At 49.5% G+C, this 9,694-nt stretch overlaps 1 protein-coding gene across 3 annotated transcripts in view; it reads right to left on the minus strand.

Moving 5' to 3' along the window:
- The window catches only part of NECAB2 (N-terminal EF-hand calcium binding protein 2), a 381,291-nt gene extending 376,625 nt beyond the window's left edge, over positions 1–4,666 (minus strand). For 2 of the 3 annotated variants that reach the window (XR_013262872.1, XM_077455750.1), the window contains exon 1: positions 4,429–4,666. Coding sequence is in view for 2 of the 3 variants with exons in the window: in XM_077455750.1 (XP_077311876.1) it covers positions 4,429–4,644 (216 nt within the window). In the remaining variant the exon portion in view is untranslated. The remainder of the gene's footprint in view (positions 1–4,428) is intronic. The other variant, XM_077455751.1, reaches the window with a different exon arrangement.
- Between the last annotated feature and the right edge of the window lie 5,028 nt (positions 4,667–9,694).

A 9,694-nucleotide genomic window follows, 5' to 3' on the forward strand; every position in this document is an offset into this window, starting at 1 on the left:
GCACAATGCATTCATTGCTTTTCAGAGGGTGATAAAAGGAGGTTTGCAGGTATTTAGGAGGTGAAAATGTTGTGCTTTTTTTTTTTTTTTTTTTTTTATTTAATTGGCAAATGGCAATTTTGCATTTCTGAACCATGTCACAAATGGCTTGCGGTTGAGGGCCCTGCACTTACTGGGTGACAACGCTCTTTCCCTGTATGCCAACTGTGCTGCTGCGTTGTCACCCCATTACATGGGCATCTCAACACACATTACACAGGTCTGGTCCCCAGCTGTCACCATCACACAGACATTCTTAAAGCTGAATGCCGGGAAAACAAAAAGGAGCACTGCAAGGGTTAAGTGTTTATGACGATCCAGGAGGAAAAAAAAAACCTTTTACTTATCTCACCCTCAATACTGCCAGACCGGCCCCTGCAGCCTCTTCTCCCCTACACTCTGGGGGGGGTCACAGGTCCTCTGACCTCATCAAGTCCTATAGACACCACGGGACAGTCCACAGCATGGGGGGGGGGTGCTGGAGGACCGGGGGATCAGGTAAGTAAAACAGTTTTTTCTGCTCCCCTAGACCTAAATGAACATTTAACCCCCCGCAGTGCCAGGAAAGCCCCACTAAAAGGGGAGGATTCTCATTCTACCTGGAGACCCCATACAGCCATCACTGAAGGGTACATAGACAGGATGTGGCTGCAAAGAGACTGCAGAAGATTAGCAGTTTTGAGATATGAAAAAGGACAAGGAAAAGGTGAAAACAAGGGCTTCAGGCATTTTTCAGACGGAGATGAGGACGACCTGCGATTTCTAGCAGCAAGAATCTGCAGATTCCTGACAGGTATATGTGAATAGCTGCAGCCGCTCGGTCCATGCAAAATAATGAAAGGCTGACAGTGACTGCAGCTATCCTCTGTGTGACCGCTCATCGTTTGCTGCAGCCGCTGTCAGCCTGTCATTGTCTTGTATGGGCTGAGCAGCCGCAGCTATTCATGGCCATTCACTCTGCTTGGGTTCGCTAGTGATGGTAGGTGGATGCATTGTGTGTGCATCCAGCTAGGATCACTGTGGACAATCGCTGGCAGCGAGAATAGTCACGAGTTACTGAAGCCGCTGTCAGCCTGTCATTGCATTGTACAGGCTCAGCCCTGATGATTTCTGTGGCCCCCTGTTTGAATGCACCTTAGGGTATTCAATTGCATATTTTTGCCATCCCCCAACAAGGTTACAGTTACATCTATTGTAATATTACTACATTAAGAAAAAGAAAAAGTCACATAAAAAAAAAGTGACCCTCCCCACCACTTTTCCATAATGCTTACAGATTATAGGCTGGATTCACACCTATGCATTTTTAGTGTTTTTTGCATTTTGCACTACAGATCGTGTTCCATAGGAAACCATGTTAAATGGACTGTAGTGCAAATCTGCAAAAATGCAAAAAGCACTACAAATGCGTAGGTGTTAATTCAGCCTTATAGAAGGTAGATGGAAGCACTGGAACCTCAGCATTGGAGTCCCTGAGATCCAGAGACGTGGCCCCATCCGCACTGACAATGACATACCTGCGTTTATATGACACTTCTACACACATATAAATACACAAAATGATTTGCCGGGCTCATTGGCATCATGTTCAGTGACCTGCGTTGTTGGCAGTGTGACCCTCCCTGGGACTCGTCACTTCACAAATGCCAACGTCTGTAAAAACGCAGCATAATGCAACACGCATGAAAGTGTATGTTACATGCACATCTGCATACATGTACATTCCATGCGTTGTGGTGAGTTTTTCTATGCAGTGAAAGGACCCTATAGGGCAGTGATGGCGAACCTTGGCACCCCAGATGTTTTGGAACTACATTTCCCATGATGCTCAGGCATTCTTCAGTGTAGTGGAGCATCATGGGAAATGTAGTTCCAACATCGGGGGTGCCAAGGTTCGCCATCACTGGTCTATGGGCTCATTTATGGTGACTGGCATTTTTTTCATGCACTGGATAAATGACAGTCGCTGCAAGTCCATAGGAAACTAATTGTATTCTGTGTACCCGGGGGGGGGGGGGGGGGGGGGTTGGGTGCGGTAAAATGTAGACATGTTGCACTTCGAGGCACCGCATGTCACCACATGTCACCACATGTCACCACATGTCACCGCCCTGCTGAGTGTCGACATCAATCAATTGTTACTTTCTGACACTTTCAAAAAAAGTTTAAAAAAAAAATAAAGAAAAAGAAGCAAACAATGTGATGTGCTGAAATGCGTTTCACCCCATCGTCCACCGCAGCCCTCTACGAATAAAACAGACATCTGCCCGCCCACTAAAACAGTGTATGTGAGGGTGAATGAGCCCCGGGGGTCACCATACACATTACAATCTCTGTACAATCAGCTTTGGATTGACCAAAACAATATTTTTAATGACAGATACATAGTGGGGTTGATTTACCAAAGGCAAATAGACTGTGCACTCTCACAAGTGCAATTGCTCCAGAGCTTAGTAAATAAAATAAAGCTTCCCTTTACAAAGAATACCCAATCACATGCAAGGAATATAAAAAAAAGTAATTTTTGCTTGCGCACGATTGGATGATGGAAGTCAGCGGAGCTTCTGCTCAGTTACTAAGCTCTGGAGCAACTGTACTTAGAAAAAGTGCACAGTCTATTTGCCTTTAGTACATGAGCCCCATATAAAAGGGCAGAGATACTAGATCTGGAGCAGAGTCTGGTGCAGCTTTGCATAGTAACCAATCGGCTTCTAGGTTTTATTTGAACGAGCTGAAGTTAGAAGCTGATTGGCTACCATGCACAGTTGCCCCAGATTCCGAGTGCTCCAGTTTTAGTAAATCATATCAGCAAATTAGTAAAAGTATCTTCCCCACATTCCCTATGTCTTCCATTCAGTCGGCTCCTATATAATCCCATTATTTATAATGTCTGTCTATGTAATAAGAGCCCCGATCTCATCCACTCAATCAGGAACTGCCCCCCGTAGCTGTCAGTAGATCTAACGCTGGCCACACACACTACAATCCTACAATCCTATTATCTGATCGATATGCAATTCAATAAAACAATGAAGTTAGCAAACTATCCAATAGCCAGAACTTCCTCCAATCAATTCAGGTATGATTTAGACCAGTTTTGATCAACCAAAGTCGATCGGCCAGAGTGAAAAATGATTGATCGTTTTGCATTGACTGGCAGCTCTCATTCAATTAAATGTTAATGGATCAGATTATGAGCCTAAATGGTGGAAACAGAGATGTGAGCAATCATTTACAATCCTATCTTCCAATGATCAATTGTGTTGCCCACCAGAGATTGACTGAAAATTAAATAGATCTTTTACTGACGTGTGTATGCCCACTATGGAGGAGATTGTACAATCAGACTAAACAGTAAAATCAATCGGTCATACTTTGTATGAAGATCAGTTTGGCTGTGTTTAGAAATCTAGGGGCCGATCGGATACTCGGAACGTGTCAGACAAGTGATGTGCGATGTATAAATTGCATTCAGATCGGGGATCAGCCCATCCTATCAGATTAGGGATCGCCCCGTCCTATCAGATCGGTGATCAGCCTGTCCTATCAGATCGGGGATGGTCCCGTCCTATCAGATCGGGGATCGTCCCATCCTATCAGATCAGGGATCGTCCCGTCCGATCAGGGATCGTCCCATCCTATCAGATCGGGGATGGTCCCGTTCGTCCCATCCTAACAGATCAGGGATCGTCCCGTCCTATCAGATCGGGGATCGTTCCGTCCTATCAGATCGGGGATCGTCCCGTCCTATCAGATCGGGGATCGTTCCGTCCTATCAGATCGGGGATCGTCCTGTCCTATCAGATCGGGGATCGTCCCATCCTATCAGATCAGGGATCGTCCCGTCCGATCGGGGATCGTCCCATCCTATCAGATCGGGGGTCGTCCCGTCCGTCCCATCCTATCAGATCGGAGATCGTCCCATCCTATCTAATCAGGCATCAGACCGTCCTGGATCGTCCCGTCCTATCAGATTGGGGATCGTCCCATCCTATCAGAACGGGGATCGTCCCATCCTATCAGATCAGGGATCGTCCCGTCCGATCGGGGATCGTCCCATCCTATCAGATCGGGGATCGTCCCGTCCTATCAGATCGGGGATTGTCCCGTCCTATCTGATCAGGCATCAGACCGTCCTGGATCGTCCCGTCCTATCAGATTGGGGATCGTCCCGTCTTATCAGATCGGGCATCAGCCCGTCCTATCAAGATTGGGCATCAACCCGTCCTATCAGATCGGGGATCACCCTGTCCTGGATCGTCTAGTCCTATCAGATCGGGGATCGTCCCGTCCTATCAGATCGGGGATAAGTTTGGACACACACACACACACTGCAATCTGTCAGCAATCAGTGCCGACAAACTCCATCCATCCATCAGGTGTACTTACATCCAGGATGACGGAGATGCCCCTCCTGGTGCCCGGGTTGGCAGTGCCCTGCACCCCGCTCAGCGCCTCCTCTCCCCGCAGCTCTCGCTCACTCTTATCGGTCATCTTGGTGACGATCCAGCGGAGAAGTCCGTCCAGTGCCCGGCTCTGGGAGTGCTGCTGCTGCAGGAGCTTGTGGACGCTGGACCTGCAGTACCGGGCTGCCTGCTCACACATGTCTGACACTGGGGAGGGGGAGCGCAGCCCGCCCCCTGCACCGAGCCACGCCCCGACAGCCACAAAACACGCCCGCGACACGCCCCCTGCAGTAACGCTGCCCAACGGGGACGAAGGAAGCTGCAGGGGAGCGAAGAGCTTGGCAGGTGCCCTGTGAGTGACCACGCCTTTATTTAGGCAAACCCCGCCCATGCCGGTCTCGGGAGAACGGGCTTCGAGGCGGGAGCGCGCATTCGCCTAGTTAACCCAGAAGAGTTATGTGAGGGGGGAGGGGAGGATGAGGGGACCATGGAGGACGGTGTGCGTCTCACCTGCCTTGTCATTCTTATAATGACAGGAGAGACAATAAAATGTATGGAAGGAAAAAATCTACTTTTTATTTATAAAAAAAAAAGTAAATTTCTGCAACCCATGGACCTCTCCCAGGATTTATCTCTGCTATGAGCAATGTGGGGGGTGCTTAATATTTTGGGGGGTCTCCCCTCACACCGCCATCCCCCTCGGGAATCAAAGGGGTGCGGCCCCTGGACGCCATCCATTTCCTTCTGGGGGAGGGGCTCCTAGAAACCGGCCAAACAGGAAGTGGGTCCTAAGACTCCCTGGCCAATTGGGTCTCAGGACCTGCTTCCTGATTGGAAGGAAAAGACATTAGTGAATAATAATTCTCTAATGTCACACAAGTGGGTGGGCTCTGGACGCAGTCCTCTGCTCCCCCGCCCACCCTTTTTCTAAGCCAATCAGAGCCTCAGGCTCTAATCATTTGCTTCAAAAAAGAAATAAAAACCCCATTAAAATCCATGCATCCGGCATGTAGATTAGGGGCCAGGCACATGGATTAGGGGGGCAGCGCCCCGTATGGAGCGACCGTCACTGGATATGAGCAGCGTCTGTGAGAAACGCACTCAGCTCAGAGTGGTGTCAGCCCTGCCCAGCTGTCTTTTGCTAAACCACTTGAACCCCCCCTTATCTTCTATAGTCGTGCTGCGCTCCCGGAGTGGACAGGGACCTGTCACGTGTCCCAGGAGATCGCTTAGAGGGAGGGGCCACCTAAGGCAAAAGGAGTCGCCGCCTTGGCAGGCCCTGGGCGGAAGGAGGAAGTGGGACAGGAAGCCCCACCCCCAATGAAGCCCCCACTCCCCCCCCAAAAAAATGAAATACCAAATGTGGCATGTAAGGGGGCGAGGAGTGCTTAAAGCAGAAGTTCCATTTTTGGGTTGGAACTCCGCTTTAAATTCAGTGATTTATTTATTTATTTTATATTCAGCACCAGGGACAGCGCTTACATTGAATGAGACTTGTCCTGTGTGCTGGTGGCTGCTCTGTTCATTGAAATCTTCATTTATCTGCCCCCCCCCCCCCCCCCAATACCTTCATAGCTGTGATCTTCCAGCAACTTTTTGAGATGGGAATGAGGAACACCTATCAGCAAAAGTATGCAGGCATAAGACACACCCCTTGCCACGCCCCCTTAAAGGGTAAATGTACAAAAAAGCAAGATTAGTTAAATCCACAAGTGCTTTTTTATCACTACTGTTCCTTTATTTTGGCTTTTGGAATTTACAAATGCAATTTAGAAATCAGATGAAAGGTTTAGCACTGGGAAACACTTTTTGATAGATAAAAAGTGCATTTTATTTACAACTCTACAGATCAGACCAAAATGAGGGACAGATGAGGAGGAATGAGGGACATTGCTCCAAATCAGGGACCGTCCCTCAAAATCCGGGACAGTTGGGAGCTATGTTCCAGTGTTGTGGGGGTTAATATGAGCCGCTTCATCTGTCATAGGAACTCATCAATAGTGCCGACTATGCCTGTCCTTTCCATCTCTGCCTCCATTCCTGCAATGAAAAGCTCTCTATGATTGGAGGAGACGGAGCTTTCATACATCTGCCCCTCCTCCATTCATAGCTTCTATGAATGGAGGAGGGGGGCGTAAAGTTGACACATTTGAAGAGCACCAATGATTGGTGAAATGCACATTTTAACCCCCGCAGCACCAAAACATTACACAAAAAAACATACATAGGGAAAAAAAATTGAAAACCAAACCCAATTCCCTTACTTCCCAGCTGCTGCTTACCTTACACCCCGACTTCTACCCGTAGCGCCTTGGCAAGGGGGGTGTCACAAGCCTTCCAGAAAAATTCCAAAGATGAGAATCCCAACTCTCATGAGAAGACATGGTAGCAAAAGTGTAATAAACTATTAACTGAATTCAATAGTTCATTCAATGTAAGCGCTGTCCCTGGTGCTGAATGTAAAATAAATAAATAAAAGAGATGTATGGGATTTTTTTTTTGTGGAATCATACTTAGGTGGATGCAGCATCTGACCCCACCGGCTCTAACACTGAAAACCGAGCGATCAAGCATTGCCAATCGCTTGGTTCTCACGGCTCCATGAGCAAAGAGCTGCAGACTGTCAGTCACCGCCTCTCTGCTCTGCCTCCTCCTTGCTCACCTGGAGCGCTAGGCTATGGAGGGGCGGGAGCATCCGACTCAGGCTCTCAGCATGTTGCTGAGAGGTTGAGCCGGGTGACGGTCCAGGCATGTGGGAGGATCCCAAACAGTATGGTCACATGATTCCTGGGCCTGGACTAGCCAAGTGATGTTAGCTTACAGTGGGTTTTAGCCCGATGTCTGCTGAAAATGGATCACGAGAGTGCAGAATGAACTGCACTCCTGCCATCCACAGGAGAAGTACAACCAAAGGAGCTTCTTTAACCACCTCCCGCCCGCCCTCTAGCCGAATGATGGCCGTAGAGCGGGCGGTTTCGTCCGGGTGGCCGTCCCTGGACGTCCTTGTGTTTACTTCCGCAATGCGCGCTGCCGCGGGCGTGCATCGCGGAAGTTTTGTGCTCGCTGTGTCTCCCGGAGACAGGAAAAACACAGATCGCCATGAACGGCCAATCAAAGCGGCCGTTCACAGCGCGATCGCAGCTGCCAATGGGAGATGATCTCAAATGTAAATATATGAGATCATCTCCCATTGCCGTGTCTCTCCCTCCTCACACAGAGACAGCGTGTGAGGAGAGAGAGGATCTGTGAGTGACATTTCTTACTGTGAATAAAATCTGTCAGCCCCAGTGCGATCTGTCAGCCCAGTGCCATCTGTCAGCCCAGTGCCGTCAGCCCCAGTGCCATCTGCCAGTAGTGCCAGTGCCGCCAGTGCCAGTGCCGCCAGTGCCAGTGCCGCCAGTGCCAGTGCCACCTGCCAGCGCCAGTGCCATCCGTCAGCCCCAGTGCCGTCAGCCCCAGTGCCATCTGCCAGTGCCGCCAGTGCCAGTGCCACCTGCCAGCGCCAGTGCCACCTGCCAGCGCCAGTGCCATCTGCCAGCCGCAGTGCCCTCTGCCAGCCCCATTTGCCAGAGCAATTAGCCAGAGCAAATAGCCAGCACCATCTGCCAGTGCCATCTGCCAGTGCCAGCCCCAGTGCCATCTGTCAGCAACATCTGTCAGCGACATCTGCCAGCGACATCTGTCAGCGACATCTGTCAGCCCCATCTGTCAGCCCCATCTGCCTCCAGTGCCATCTGCCTCCAGTGCCATCTGCCTCCAGTGCCATTTGTCAGTGCCACGTGTTGTCAGTGCCACGTGTTGTCAGTGCCACATGTCGTCAGTGCCACCTGCCACGTCAGTGTCACCTGTGATCAGTGCTGTCAGTGTCACCTGCCACATCAGCGTCACCTATCAGTGTCATCTGCCAGATCAGCGTCACCTGTCAGTGTCATCTGCCAGATCAGCGTCACCTGTCAGTGTCATCTGCCAGATCAGTGTCACCTGTCAGTGCCATTTGTGATCAATAAAAATGTCACAAAGATTATATTCAGCTGAGGAGGCATATGATATTCTTGCAGCCGACGAGAGCAACGGGGAGGTTTCCGCTTCGGATTCCTCCTCATATTCGGATTCTGAGTCTGACGTGGACTACGAGCCTGTCCTCAGCAGCGGTACCATGACAGCCTCAGAGGAGGAAGATGATAGTCCGCCCGTCAGACGAAGGCATACTGGTGAGGAGACGGTACCATCCACCAGCACCGCAGAGCCATCCACCGGCATCCCAGTGCCATCCACCGGCACCACAGTACCTCGGCAAAGGCCAAGTACCAGTGTGTCAACTCGGCCCCAAAGGGTTAGGTCCCATGCCAGCCTTCCCTATTCCCTCCAGAACCCCTTGTGGCTTCCTCCTAACTCAGGAGAAGCTAACGTTCCCCCTTTCACTGCCAACCCAGGAGTCCAAGGGGACACACACAATTTTTCCCTGATGGACTTTTTCCACCTAATTTTTACAGAGGACATGCTTGAATCCATTGTGGTCCAGTCCAACCTATATGCCCAACAATTTATTGAAAGCAACCCAACGTCCTCTTATGCCTGTCCCTACGAGTGGAGAGCCCTAACAGTGGAGGAGTTTAAAATTTTTTTGGGCCTCACTTTTTGTATGGGACTAAACAATAAAAATGAAATACGTGCATATTGGTCATCCCGCCCCATCTATCACATGCCCATCTTTTCCTCAATAATGCCCCGGACCAGATATCTCATGATGATGAGATTCCTACACTTTAACGACAATACCCAGTGCCTTCCACGGAATGACCCAAATTTTGATAAACTTTACAAAATTCGGCCGCTAATAAATTATTTTTCTGAGATCTTCCCCCAGTTGTTTACCCCAGACCAACACATATGTGTGGATGAGTCCCTGATCAAATTTTCTGGCAGGCTGGGCCTAAAGCAATTTATTCCCTCCAAAAGGGCCCGCTATGGGGTGAAGATGTATAAATTGTGTGACCGAGCCACAGGGTATACATATTCCTTCATGGTATACGAAGGGAAGGACACCCAGCTACATCCCCCTAATTGCCCCGAATACATCGGACCGAGTGGGAAAGTTGTTTGGGAATTCATAAACCCACTCCTGGAGAAAGGCTACCATCTTTATGTGGATAATTTTTATACAAGTTTACCCCTGTTCCGCAACCTCCATAGAAAGCAAACTCCAGCATGTGGCACCGTAAGAATGAACCGGAAGGGCTTTCCTCAAA

Source organism: Lithobates pipiens, unplaced genomic scaffold (genome assembly GCF_037356315.1).
Source record: "Lithobates pipiens isolate NorthernLeopardFrog02 unplaced genomic scaffold, aLitPip1_a1.2 Scaffold_10, whole genome shotgun sequence".
Lineage (NCBI taxonomy): Eukaryota > Metazoa > Chordata > Amphibia > Anura > Ranidae > Lithobates > Lithobates pipiens.